The sequence below is a fragment of the Protopterus annectens genome, chromosome 8.part1, assembly GCF_019279795.1.
Source record: "Protopterus annectens isolate FY-2018-M chromosome 8.part1, PAN1.0, whole genome shotgun sequence".
In the NCBI taxonomy this organism is placed as follows: Eukaryota; Metazoa; Chordata; order Ceratodontiformes; family Protopteridae; genus Protopterus; species Protopterus annectens.
Genome location: NC_056742.1, coordinates 305,232,696 through 305,247,781, shown reverse-complemented (window position 1 = coordinate 305,247,781; position 15,086 = coordinate 305,232,696). Strand labels below are relative to the sequence as shown.

The 15,086-nt window shown below is 41.1% G+C and overlaps 1 protein-coding gene across 1 annotated transcript in view; it reads left to right on the top strand.

Moving 5' to 3' along the window:
- The window catches only part of VPS35 (VPS35 retromer complex component), a gene marked incomplete in the record, with an annotated part of 976,266 nt that overhangs the window by 197,859 nt on the left and 763,321 nt on the right, over window positions 1-15,086 (top strand). Inside the window, 1 exon segment of the mRNA XM_044081892.1 lies at window positions 3,146-3,359. Within this exon segment, the coding sequence (XP_043937827.1) occupies window positions 3,146-3,359 (214 nt within the window).

Genomic DNA, 15,086 nt, shown 5'->3' with positions numbered 1-15,086 from the left:
ATGTGATGTTTGTTCTCTTTGCTTGAGTACATGTCTAATTTGAGCTATCCATGGGCAAGGGGACCACCTGTCCCAAAAATCTTTAGGGGAAACCTGTTTTGAATAGGATTTACTAATGTTATAGAAGGTACTTGGAGCAGTTATGGAATTTGTGTCACAAAAAACAACTCCAGTTAAGTAATTCATTTAAGAGATTACTTCAGGTTTAGGAGCAAGTCTAATACATTTTAAAATTGGGGTGATTTGTGAGCTTTAAAAGATCAGGTTGCTATTACTGGGCAATCATCAGACTGTTGATAGGGACATTATACTTTGTCTGCATTTTTCTGAGAAGTTTGTTTTAATTGTATCCCTTGATGAGTTAATATTTAAGCATGGAAAAGTTCTCGTGAGATGTTTTATGATAATTGGCAATGATGAAGGGTTAGTGACCCGAATGCTTTGCTTTTTGTATTTTTTGTGACCTGAAAGATTTGCTTTTTGTATTTGTTGTATTAAAGTTTATCATTGTGTTGCTCAGTTCTGTTTTTTTTATTGCGGTTTTATGCTGTATGTGAACTGCTGTTTTACTTTTATTCTTATTTTTCGTAATAGTAAATGCTACCCACAGCAAAATTAGTTATGTTTTTAATTTTTTACAGAATTCAGGATGGATGTGAAGTACCCGTAGCAGCATAGTGAAATACATTGTCTGTTATGTATGCCACTGTTGGCAGTTGCACATCACATGATTACTAGAAGTGGCTATCTGAGGAGACAGTCTGCGGATAAATGGAAAGGGCAGTTAAGGAATCGCTGATAAATGGTTATTGATATAACCTGCTAGAATATTGGGGTGCAGAATAAGTCTCCAAGCAGTGTGTCTATTTTGTTTGTAACTGCTTCCCATTGAAGGTAGTATACCATCTCAGTAGGGGGAAATCCCACTGGGGAAAATATGCCTGCAAATAGAGATGAAAATGTGGTTGTATATTTTTTTAGAAACAATGAAGACACAACCTGTTTTGGCTTTCTTGTATCTTTATTATAATTTCAGTCTCCTTTAATGTAGATGTGGTCACTGTGAACTGAATCTTAAGACATTTTAACTTGGGTGAATGGATAATACATAAAGGCATGTGTGTATGTTTTGCTATGATATTTAGTATGCATCTTTTCTGTTAATGTTGTACCTAAAAGCACAGTCTAATCGCTGTACGTCATTGAATGTCTAGATAATGTCAAACTGTCTGAGATATAACACTTGATAGTTTCCACCAACAGACCTATGTTGTATTCAGTTTCCATCAAGTGTATGATGACGTCTGCTCAAGGTGTTGGAATGCAGCTGCCAGCCAAAATTTTCTCTGTAGTACTGTCATTACATCAGAAGTTTAAAAAAAGTAATAAAATATTGCCTTAGCTAAGACAATAGTTCTTTCACTACAAATAAAGTGATGCTTGTGGTTGATATATGGACAGTAGTGTGCTGCCATGGAAATCAGAATTTTAGATGCATTAATTTCTTTTAGTATAGTATCTTACTTTAGTGCCATTATTATTATTTTTTTAATGAGCTGCCTTAGGGGAGCTGATGTACAGTCTCTTGTGTACACGTAGATATGTCTGGTGTTTTAGGGGGCATTTATCACAGTCTGGCACTGCTCTGTTTAATGTGGGGGCTGTTGGATCTCTTCTCACAAGGGTGGTGAAACAAATGTCCAGACGCTACATACTCCTTAGACCAGAAGTGGAAATTTCACTAGCCAAATCAGCATTTCCTTTGATGCCTATATTCTGTATATGGGCAGTGACATCATGCTGTCATGTAGCTCAGAAATGTTGTAAAGTGGGGGTAGAATAGCATTTTTAAGTGTCTTGTTTGTAAGTATTAAGAGTTCATACTTATCTCACTTGTGCTGACAGGTTAAGCCCTGACTGTTACCCAGACTACCCCACTTCTTTTAGCAGCTTGGGCACCAGAGGAACCAGTTTGGGGGGGATGAGTGGGCTTGAGTGGTTTGCGGCAGCACTCTCATTCCAAGGGCCGGATGGGAGAGGAGCGAAGTTTCTCACCCGTTTGGTTTCCTTGGTGGAAACTGGGGACGTGCAGGAACTGTGATGTGTGAGGATGTGTGTCGGGGGGGGTTCAGTGGGGCAGAGCATTGGTTGAGTCATCCAGTGCAAACAGTGTATTGCAGTGCTGCTTGCATGCCGACCCTCGGGCAAAGATGTTTGGGCAGGGTGGAGGTGATTATGACATAAAAGAAAATGACTTCCTCAGCAGTAATGTGACACTGCTCTGTGTTGCCTCGATATACGTACTAGCCCAAGACTTAGTTGGAGTAAGTTGTGAGGGGGTATAGACTGGTTTGGTAGACCTGGTGGACACGGAGAGGCATTAGGTGTGGCTATCTGTGGGGGGTGAAGGGCAAAAATTGGGGATGGGGTCGCATTTTATGCAAGTTCTCTGGATTTTTGTGTGTGTGTGCATTTCCTTGGGGAGAATTGACATGCAGTTTTGAAGAGCTTTTATCAAAAACCTGTGCTACTCCATTCTACCTGTGGGCTGTTGCTACTTCTCATAAGGCCAGATGGAAGTAAGCCTTATATAGATAACATGCATTAATATTTTGTTTCTATACTACAAGCAGATTACTTGCCAACTGTTAGTATAATTGTTACTTTAGTAGTATATACTTGGGAGATGGTAATCCATTACTGTTTGATAGGAGATAATACCAGAACATTGTGCAGAGCAAGTAGAAGTTGTGTCTCTCTAAATTTCCTGTGTGGGAGCATGGGGCACTCATCAGTGATTGTTTGGTACTTTGCTGTGATTTATCATATTTTTTAGATCTTATCTTAAGAATTTCATTCATATTCATCTGTGCTGCACTGCATTTTTATTGGAATTTAATCTCAGATTTTTTGTTGCGTGTTCTTAACTTTTGCTGTGAAAATCAAACACTTAGCTTTATTTCTGGTGTTGAAGGAATGGTGTCTGCCTAGTTTGGTCACTGACATATTACACTCCATTTGTGTTAATTCAGATTAGGGACTTCAGACTCTTTCAGATAACAAGGATGTACTTTAATTTAAATGTGTTTTGTTTGTATTTGCACACAAATAGATATTGTCTAACTTTTCATTTTAATCATTGCAGGGAGGAAACAACTGGAGACATCAATGACTCTATGGACTTTGTTCTGCTAAACTTTGCAGAAATGAATAAGCTTTGGGTGCGAATGCAGCACCAAGGACATAGTAGAGACCGAGAAAAAAGGGAACGAGAAAGACAAGAGCTACGGATTTTAGTAGGAACAAACTTGGTGCGCCTTAGCCAACTTGAAGGAGTTAATGTTGAGAAATACAAGCAGGTAATGAAGGTGGACAGAAATCCAGCTTTGTCATATTGCTCATTATATGGTAGGTTGTTCTTTAAATAACCTATGTGATACATGTCTGGTAGATCAGCACAGAGGAGGAAGAGACTAATAAGTTTCAAAAAGGGCTAATATGCTTCATTCTGTAGTTCTGAATTTGAGTCCGTCTCCACTTGCATACTTTGATTCGGAGCAAAACATTTAACGAGACAGCACTCCCATGCCACTCCTGTAAAAGAGCAGTTGTGCCTAGTGGCTCACCCATTTAATTAAAAAAGGAAACTCATCAGCCATACTTGAAATCATTGTGTAGTGATATTCAAAGTCTGCATGTAAATTTGCACATACATTACGTGTGTGAAGAATGTATGACATGCATGTGCAGTGATGCATATGGAGAGTTAGGCTGTCTGTTTTCAGTGAACAGGAGTGAGATATCTTTTCCCTTTAGTGAAGTAGTCTTTAATATGTACAGAGCCACAGCTCATGAAGTGAATTTCTTGATTTTGTTATAGTTCTAATAGTATTTTGGTTTTGCTCAAACCAGGTTATCTAAGACTGCTTTTTTTCTCAGTATGAATTTAGATGAGAATAGAATGCAATGTATTTTGTTTTGGAGGGTGGATTCCTGGGCTGAACATTATAAGAAAGGATAGAGAGAGTCCAAGTGCCTGGGAGTGTGAAGAAAGCAATTGTACTGCTCAGTATCTGGCATTTGGAGCATTTCTTAAGTGAGTTGCTCAGGTCTTGACCCATAGCTTTCAGGGTGTCGTGTATTTATCCATCTTTCTTTTTTCTATGCCAGTCTTTCTTTGGAAACCTCAACACTTAGTTGATATGTGGGTTTAGTAATGAAGATTTTCAAATGGTATAAATTTTACATAATTAACCAAAAATTGTTCCTGAAAACATTTGCCTTTGAAATGCTTTTCACCCCTTCTTGTATCTTCGTAAACTGTGATGAATGGCATTATTTGAAATAATAAGACGACATGTGTATACATGCTCTTCAAGGTACAAATATCTGAGAGCTTAGACTTTCTTGGCTGTGTCTACAATGCCAAGTAGCAAGCAGCATGAAGGCCTCTTTGATGCAAGAATTGCCATATCTTAAAATGACACAGGAACTCTACTTTTAACCCATTTTGCATTGCAAAGACATGGGTTCTAGTGAATTTAGTTGTTTCTTTGTATCTGCATATTGCTCTTTTCTTGCAGGCAGTTTTTTGTCCTTTTAGGTATTTTAAATGTCCTGCATTGTAAAGGATGTGGTTGGCTAACTGATACTACTGTATTGCCATCAAAAGTCCAAAAGTCATGTTGAATAAAATAAAAATTACTTCAGTTTTCAATGAGCACAGAAAATTTATGTATGTATTTTGAGGGTAGGGCAAGGCCTGTCATACCGCCATCCTACATAAACAAGTTTCACCACCTGGACCATTGGACTTGTTTAATCATTTCTAAGGTTGCTGCACCATACAGCATGGACACTGTATTCCCATCCGTTTTGGACCTGTTCTGTCTTTTCTCAGGTGATACTTAGTCTGATATTTCTCAGGAAGATCAATTATTCCCTTTAGTAAAAAAGATGCTTGCTGTACACTTGCTAGATTAGTACCACTGATTCTACAGGTGCAACCATGAGTAGGGGGGGGGGGGGGCAAAATCATTGAACTCCTGTTTTATTGAATTTTACCCCTTTTCCCAGAAGTGGTATAACCATGTAGGGTGTTATTAGTTTGGGGGGGTGCTGTGTTGAATCTACAAAATAACCCTGGGAAGTGCCCTTTCTAAAGGGGATCTGCAGGGAACAAATGTGATGAAAAGGATTCTTGAATTTGCCTTTGGTGTTAAGTAGCCAGTTCAGTTCTACAGAAGTTCCTAGTATTCCAGGTAAAGATTGCACAGATTGTGTTGCCAAGTTCTGAACTTGTTCAGTTTGCTTTCTGCACTTGCAGAGTACAGAAATAGATCCTATAGATATTTTCAAGGTGTTTCAACAAATTTCATCAGTAAGTAGCACTGTCTTGTGGAAGAATTCTAGGGACATTTATTCTGGTTTTTGATGTTTTCTTCATAGTGCCTTCATTATCATCTGAAAGGAGTGCCTGTTTTTTTTGAACTGTAACCCAATGTTTCACTTAATTTGCTGCAGGATTGTTTAGTTTTGTTCATGTTCAGTTTGCCTGCCTCTACTTTAATTGGCACATGGTGTGCAGCATCTACTGCTTGGAGCCTTTCCAGTGTTGTTCATGTTGTGATTTATATACCGTGTCATTAAGTTCTGTTTGTTACAGTTGAGTGTAGGTTTAGTTTAACTGGGCATAGTCCCATTACTGCAGTGAACTGGGGAAGAAAATTTCTGCTCAGTCATTGTACAGTACTTAAAATGATTATAATAATTCTAATAAATGTAAATATGAGCAGTACACATTTGTTAACCTGTTTAAAAGTTGTAACTATATAGTAGTTTTAAGCTACCTCCTAGTTAGGAGCCAGTTCCAGATAATTGACTTGCCCTTTTCTATATTGCAGTATTCTTTACATATGGGTTGCATTCCGCTCCACAACCAGACGGTCCGGTCTGTGGACAAAAGCTTAATGCTACTGCATGTAACGTGAGACATCGCACGAAGGCACAGAGAACGTCAGCCATAAAAGGGACATCTGCACATACAGTCCTCAGAATAGGGTAGAATGAGAGGAAAAAAATCCACTGGGAGTTGGAAAAAAAAAGTCATCCTAGTAAAGAGCAAGATGTAGGGGGAAGGCAGATGGGACAGAATTCTACAACATAGAGGACATTTATGATTATGGTAAGATTTTACACAACTATTCTATGTTCTTCTGTTCAGTGTAGCAGTGTCCTTTACATATGGGAGACTACAAAAGCTGAAAGGGATGCTAGGGAGGGGGAAGGAAGAAAGGATGACTAAGCAGAAACATTTTCCACAAATCCCATGCAGGATTGCCCTGGCAAATCCTGCCTTGCATCTGGATATATTATCCATTTTTTAATGCTTTGTAAAGGTATGAACAGAAAACCAGGTAGCAGCTTCCAAAATGGATTGAGCATCCAGTCCTTTGAAGTAAGCCTCCGACAATACTACTGATCTGGTGGAATGGGCCTTAACAGAAGAGGATGAGGATTTTCCAAAGTCATAGCAAAACATTATGGCCTTACAGATCCAAGAAGAAATTGTGTACTTAGAAACAGGTAAACCTGTGCCCTGGGATGAAAAGACACAAAAAGTTGATCAGATTTCCTAATAGACTTTGTTTTGTCAAGGTAGAATCTGAACTATGTACATCCAAGGAATGCAGAATCCTCTCACTAGGCGAGTGAGGAGAAGGGGAAAAAAGTAGGCAACTGGATAGACTGATTGAGACAACTTATTGACCATTTTTGGCATAAAGGAACGATTAGTTCTCAAAGATGCTCTACCCTTGTGAAAATCCAGAAAAGGAGGGGTGAATCCATTAATGCCTAAATATCAGAGACCATTCTAGCAGAGGATAAAGCTACCAGAAGCACTATTTTCCAAGTGCAAAACTTTAGAGAAGCTGAGGCTGCTGGCTCAAAAGGGCCCCGAGTAAGCTTCTCTAACACATATTTGAGATCCCCAAGGGGGAGGAACTGTTTTCCTGGGAGGGTTCATTTGTAGGACACCTTTTAGGAGAGGCTTAACCTCTAGCCTGGAAGCTAAGGGGGAAGTTAAAAGCAAGCAGACCAGGCTGAACAGTGGACCTTGACTGATGAATAAGAAAGACCACTGTTAAGCAACTCACGCAGTTAAGAAAGCACTAAAGGAATATTCGCCAAGAAGGGGTCCTCTTTTGTTTTTTGGCACCAAATGGAAAATCTTTTCCACTTGGAAATGTAAGATTTCGTAGTATTGGGTTTCCTGGCCTCCTGCAAAACCCAAAGCACTTCCTTAGAAAACAGGTGCCCGAAAGGAATCAAAAGTTGATCACCTGCAAAGTTAATTTTAGAGTTGACAGTTGTGGGTGAATCAGAGATCCGTTATCCTGAGTGAGTAGGTCTGTTTGGTGCAGCAACTTGTAGTGATGGCCCTTGGCTAATTGCAGAAGGTGAGGGAACCGGTGCTTTTGTGGCAAAAAGGGGGTCACTAGCAAGATTTTTGGTTTGCAAATCATATCAGTCAAACTATCAAAACCATTAATAAAAAAACTTGGCTCTCTTTACAGACTCAAACCTTTCCTTACCCCACTTGCTAGAACTGCAAATTGCCTGTTCCATCTACTATCAACTCTTCTCTACGTCTCACCTCTATTCTCCCACTTAAACAAAACAGATCTTAATAAACTATCATCCTGCTATAACCACATTGCCAGATTTGCTACTGGCGCAGCCTACGGGATACACCACTGCCACAGCCTAAATCGCCTAGGATGGCTTGAACTGCCTAGCCTACTGCAGTTCAACCAGCTAATAGTGACACATAAAGTCCTTTACCAACCAAAAAGTACACCCGCACTAAAAAATATTATCAGTCCCTACACCAGCACCCTGCCACTGCAATCATCCACTAGACTCCTAGTTCAAACATACAAATCCAACTACTCAACTGGGGACTCTCCGTTTGCCAACTCTTTTGGAAAAACATGTAACAGACTCCTAGCTGACTTGACCCTAGAACCCTCACTAACTCAGTTCAAAAACAAACTCAAGAAATACTTCAAAACTCATCGTTTATGTCCTTGCACTAACCCTGACTAGTGACCTCTCTATTACTTGGGTGCATTACCTTCAACTACGTCTTTTTTTCTACCACACCATTTCAGGAAGGGTCAATTGTGTAACTGCGGCACAATGTGTCTTAAACCTGAATGTAATGTTTATATATATATATCTATATATATATATATCTATATATATATCTATATCTATATATATATTTATCTATATATATATCTATATCTATATATATATATATCTATATATATATATATCTATATATATATATATATCTATATATCTATCTATATATATATATATATATATATCTATATATATATATATATATATATATATAAAACTTTGAAGTATGTTTTATAAAGTGTTTTATAATAAGTTAGTAATATATGTGCTAAGTGCTGGTATTGCTTATGACTGTAATCTGTTTGAAACTAGCATTTACTAAATGTTCAGTGTGTATTTTTATCTTGGAGCTTTTCTGCCCGGGCCTCCGCTGAAAATGGACATGTATCCAGTCGGACTATCCCACTCAACAAATGTAAAATAAATAAATTATCCTGTAGAATTTTCAACAGGACTTTTTGAATTAAAGGGAAGATGGGGAATGCATAAAGAAATATCACCTTCCATGAAAAAGGTAGTATGTCCAGCATCCAAGCCTGAGGGTGATTGACCCTGACACAAAAAAAGAGGAAGCTCTCTGTTTAGATCCATTTCTGGAGTACCCCACTGGTAAACTAGAACCAGGGACACATCCCTGTGAAGCATCCACTCGCGAGATTGTCATCTGCTTAATGCATCTGCCACAGAGTTCTGAGCAGTGGAGGGTACACTGCATGTAGTGACACTTTGTACTGAATAGCCATTTCCCATGCTTTGATGGGTAAGTGACAAAGAAGATTAGATTTTTGTGCCCCCCTGCTTGTTTATGTACCAAAGGACTGTAGTCATGTCTGCAAAGATCTGGAAGGGTCCTGGTAGAAACATTGGATGAAAGGTCAGTAAGGCTAAAGTCAGTGCCCTCATTTCTCTGATGTTCATGTGCTCCCATTTTTGAGAGGGGAACCAAAGACCCTGTACCTTTCTGGCAGCAGAGGTTGCCCCCAGCGTAAATCTGCAGCATTTGTGAAAAGTTGCTGGGCTGGCTGAGGTATCTGAAGTGGTAAGCCAGGTTTTAATTGAGTTGCCACATCCACTAATCCAGCTCTATTTTCATGCAAGGGAGAAGAGGAATCAAAGCCTCCAAGGGATGAGCATGCTGGGACCAAACTGTCTTCAGAAAACACTGGAACTTCCTTGTGTAGTTTGGCAAAGGGCAAGAGGGGGATTTTAGAGGCCATGAGTCCCAGTAGTCTCGGAAAGATACTCTATGAATGGTATGATTGAAAATGCTTTTTCTGAAGGTAGAAACATCATTATCAAATCTGTCCTGAACCTGCAGCCCAGGAAAATGAGATCTTGACTTGGGATCAGACTTATTGTGAGTCCTAAGCCCTGCATAAATGGAATAGCTAGGTCCAAGTGTTGAAGTAGAAGGTCTGGACTGCTGGCCAGAAAGAGCAGATCGTCCAAGTAAGGGTAAACTTGAAGGCTTTTCAATCTCAAAAAGGCAGTGGCTGGGGCTAGACACTTTGTGAAAACCCTTGGAGCAGTGGAAAGACCAAAAGGCAAGGGTGAAAACCCTTGGAGCAGTGGAAAGACCAAAAGGCAAGGGAGAAAACTGAAAGTGCAAAGAACCCACTGAGAAACACAATAATTTCCTGAACTGAGGGTGAATAGGGATATGCAGGTAAGTATCCTTGAGATTCAGAGAAGCTAGGAAAGCATGATATGGTACAAGGGGAAGAAGAGATTGCAGAGATAGCATCTTGAAAGAAGGCACCACCAGGAAGATATTCAAGGGTGAGGGGTCTAGAATGGGTCTCCAAAGACTCTTTCCTTGGAACCAGAAACATCCTGGAGTAAAACCTCCTTCCTTGCTGGTCTGGAGGGGCAGGCTATGAGTGGTGCCTTGGTTGGAAAGTTGAGCAAGTAACTGAAGAAACAGGTACAGTTGATTGGTGAGTGGCTGAGGAATCTCCTGAAAGGGGGGAAGAGTCTTCCAAGTCATAAAGTATCCATTTTGTATAATTAAAGTCACCCAAGAATCCTGAGCGACTTTCTTCCAGGCCGAAAGGGATAGAGAAAGGCGAAGAGATTGAGAAGTATGACTTGGAAGATGAAGCCGAGCATCACAGAGAGCCCTGTATGGGCTGAAAAGGCAGCTGGGGAAAAGGAACAGGAACAGAAGCAAAAGCCTTTGAGGGATGCCTCCTTGAAGATTTACATGGCCTTGTTCCAGAAGGAGTAGAAGAGGATGAGCGAGCAGCTTTCCTGACAAAGGGAGTCTTGCCAGGGAAGTTCTGTGAAATTTAGGAACTGGGGAGACCAACAAGTGCTTTAAATCCTGGAGCTCCTTACTTTTTTCCTTCATAGGCTTAAAAAATTCTGCACCTGCTTTGCCAAAAAGGCCAGAATTGTCCAAGGGAGCATCAAGTAATTTGGCTTTGATATCATCAGGGAGAGCCTGGAGATGTAGCCAGGAATGCCTCCTGAGAGCAGAAGCTGCAGCTCTGGAGGAAGCTTCAGCAGTATCATAGCTACATTTAATTGAATGTCTGGTTACCTGGGAGGATGCAGTCAATAGAGAAAGAGACAGTGACTTAGCCTCTGAGTCAGGTAACTGGGACAGGGCCTGAGAAAGCAAGGGTAGAGCATACCAAGACATGCGTTTGGTAATTAATGGCTCTGATAAATAAATAAACCTTCTTTCCCGACCTTTCCAAAATCTTTCTTTATCAGAAGGGAGCAAATTAGTTGAAGGAGCAACATGAGAGGATTTGTCAGAAATAATGGATACCACAGCTGGGTCAGCTGAAGGACATTTAAAAAGAAACTTGCAATCCTCTGGGATCTTATAAAAGTGGTCAGAACTTTTTGGAGTCTGGGGTCTTAAGCAGATGCAAAGGCGTCTAAGAAAGCTGGAAGAACTGGATGTACTGCTGAAGGAACAGGTGCCTCCAGCTGAAGATCATGATATCCTTTTTGCTCCTCTGAGATTTGGGAAAAATCTCACTTAAAGAATTCCCTTATTTTATTGATAGTCTCCCCAATGGAAACTTCTTCCTTGGGGGAATCCCCCCCCCCCCATGAGACTGTTCCTGTGGGAAAGTATATTCCAAAAGGGATGGGATTTGTCTTGAGTATGCTAGAGTCTTCATCTGAAGAAGCCCCCCTTAGTTGGAATCCTGTACTAGGTAAGACACTGACTGCACAGTAGGAGACTCCTGGGAAACAGACAGCAGAACAGCGAAGAGGAGAAGGCAGGCCCTGAAATGGGTGAAGCTGAGTTTGGAGGTCTTAAGGCCATCAGAGCCTTAAGACCTTAGGAAAAGGCATCCCAATCTGACCGAGGTATGGAAGGGACAGTGGAATGCCTCGTCTTCTACTTCTTTTTAACATGCTTCTCTTGCAGTGATGAAAGGGCAGACATAGGGCTTATACCCGAGACTTCTTTAGGCAGGGAAGCAGGAATGGTTCCAGAGTCCTCCGAAATAAGACGTGGTTCCCCCAAGTTGTTTGAACTGGATGTCTGCATTGCCTTGGACGTGCTCGCTACCCACCAAAGACGCAGATCCTACCTTCAACCGTACCACCAGATTTTCATCAACTTCATAGGGTACATCAGAGAGAGAAGGCACAGCCGAAGAGGATTTGTGCTAGGCTTTGCTGACCTTCCTCTTCACGGACTGCTCAGAACAACTCGCGGGACCCTCCATCACGTTCCTAGCTAGATGTTTCTCTCTCATTTTCTAGGTAGAGATTTAAAGCTGACAAACAACTGCGTAAAGTCTTTGGTACAAAGGCCTGACAGAACAGGACCGATGGTTGTGAGTAGGCCCCAAGCAAAACCAGCAAAGCTCGTGACTATCCTCGTGTGGAATTTGCCTTCCACACCTACACTTACCCTTTCTGGATGACATTTAACAACAAAAGGCAGTAGCAACAAATTAAATCCCCTGTGGGGTACTTGTCTGAAGCTGTAAGTGAATCTACAGTATCCAGTGGCAGAGTGAACGTACGAGTCAACCTTTCCGAATGGCAACAAAAAAGTTCTGAGGATTGTACATGCAGACGTCTCTTTAATGGCTGACGTTCTCTGCCTTCGTGCGGTTTTCCGGTCATGGAGCAGAATACAACCCTTATGTAAAATATACTGCAACATTGAGTAGGACATCTTTCTATGGGGAGGGGGCATATGAATGAGTATCGTGGCATTTGATTTAGAATGGTTCACACACTGTCTGATAGCTCTGTTGGCAGTGTGTGTATGTGACCTTCTGCAGATCAAGTTGGGCCAAAGAAACTACACTCCGTATGCTGATGTATATGTATTTGGAAGATTATGGCTTCCTCGGCCATTACGCTTCTGTGTTACTATCCTTGTACTTTTGTGTAATATTACTGTTGTGATGATGGTATTGGTTAGGATGTTACTTTTTGCTTTACATAAAATGCTTCTTCATGTAGTTGTGCATTTGTTCTGGAGGTTTTTGAACAGTATTGCCTTTATCATTTTGGTGAGGTATACATTTTCATTAAAGCATACAAGGATTATCTTTCAACTTTTCTCATTGGTTTTGTGTGTGGTTTACACTTTATTTTGTTCTATGTGTTGTTTATAGCTGTAGAAATCTATGTAACCTGCAACTTGCATGTCTGTCCTGCAGCCATTGTAACATTCTTGGAGCTGTGCTACTTTATCTGCTATCAGCAGGCATGGCTTTAGTCAAGTGTGTATCACAGCTCTCCCAAACCATCTCTACAGTTTGGATTTGAACTTTGATAAAAATAAATTAGTTCAGGCATTGTATGAATCTGAATTTTATTTTTCTGAAACCTTTACTTCTAGCAGTGACCTTTGCTGAGAGAGTATAAATGCTACAAGTTGTGATGCCCAAACCTCCCTCATTTTTAACAGTGATAAGTGTGTCAGAACAAGTCCATCTTTTATGCCTGGCGCAGCATAGTCTATATCACAAAGTCAAACTTGGATCATTTTCTTCACTAAATGAGAATCTGACAGAAGAGTTGTTAAACAATATATATGTCCACTGCTTTGGAACCATGTAGAAAGATCCAGAGATATTAGAAATATTAAAAATTAATTTGTGCCCCCAAGAGGAGTCGGGACACAGCAGACGTTAGTGTTTTCTGGCTTGTTTTTGATGTCTTCTACAGTACTGATGTTCCTGCTGGCATTGTGGTGGTTACTTTTATTTCCCCTAAAAAATGTCTAGATGGTAGCTGTTATGCTAAATTGATTGTTTTTGCTATATTAATGTAATTTTATAGTTCATAGGTAGGTACTAGGCTATTGGCCCCAGGGCCTACATAAGCCTTGCCAACAAGGTTCCCCTGTGTTACGCCACCCAAGAAAGTTATTTTCCTGTGCCATTGTCGAGCAGAGACACAGAAGTGATACCCGGGGTGTATTTCCTATTTCCCATCTACTCATCAAGATTTTTCTTGAAGAGTGCTAATGAAGAACTTTGCTTGACATAGATGGATAGCCTGCTCCAGAGTATGGGAAGTCTCTGGGACAGGAATCTATCCTTCCAGCATATCCTGTTTATTGTGGTGACAAGGTTTAGGTCCCTAGAATGTGTAGCTCGGAGGGATTGGGATTTCTTTAGGTGTAGCATGTCCAACAGCTCTGGGTTTGACATAGCTTTATATGTTAGGCAGAGATCACCTCGGAGTAGACGATATGCTACGGAGTAAAGCTGGAGATGTTCTTCATCTCACATTGCTGCAGTCCTTACACTTGGGTAGTCCGCTGTCCTCGGTCGGCCCGAATATCAAAGTATAAGGCTGACGTCGGTCAAGGCGCATTTGACTGACATCAGGACGTCAGGGTACAAATGCGCATGACCGACGTCATATCCTCAGTCTTTTTTGCCGCATGGTCCGATGCAGAAGCAGCGTTGCAAGTGCCGGTTGGCGTTCTGAAATTGTTCGATTTCGGAGTTTCAGACCGAGTCAAAGTTGGCTAAGTACCCCGTTGGGGAATATTTTAGTTTTTTCTTGCTTCAGTGGTTTACCGGATGTCAGAAAAAGTGAATAATTGTATTTCTTGTGGGAAACAGATACCGCATAGAGACTACCATACTTTGTGTATTCCTTGCTTAGGGCCTGAGCACGACGTTGTTGGGTGTCGCTCTTGTGCTAGATTCAATAAGCGCACTATTAAGAGAAGATTAGATTGTGCCAGGTTAGTCTTCGGGAAGCGGTGCAATTATAAAATGCCGTCGGATGCTCCGACGCCCGCTTCTTCGAAGAAGCGCAAGGACAAAGCAGTTAAACCTAGACTGGAGGAACCGTCAGTACCGGACGCCGGTTCTTTAGAGGTGTCGGTGGAGCCGGTGGTTCCACCGGAGGTTTCTTTGGGATCCCAGGGAGAGACTTTGTTATTGCAGGATGTGGCCTCTCAGGAGGCAGGCCAGGCTGATGGGGCTTCTCAGGTTACTATTCTCCCCTCCCTGCCTAGGGTGGTTAGGCCCTCTCCTTCTGTTTCCAAGGCTTCTCCCAGGGGCAGGCTAGGTTTAGCTTCAGTTGGTGTTACCCCTAGCTCTTCAGGAACTGTGCCCAAGAAGCATATGCTTAAAATGGCAGAAGATTTGATTACTTTGATTAGGGGTTCTATGCCCCCTCCTGATAAGAGACCTAGGGTGGAGCCTGAGCTAGGGAGTTTTGAGCAGGCTTCAGATGTTTCAGAGTCTTCGGCTGAAGACTTGCAGGAGTACTCTCCTTATTCTGATTCTGATGTGGATGATTCTACTCCTTCTGCTTCTCCTCCTGAGGATTTTTCTTTTTCAGAAACTCTTCATTCCATGAGGGAGCATTTTAAGTGGGAAGGTCAGGACTTCTCTGATTCCAGGAAAAGGCTTAGGGAATTT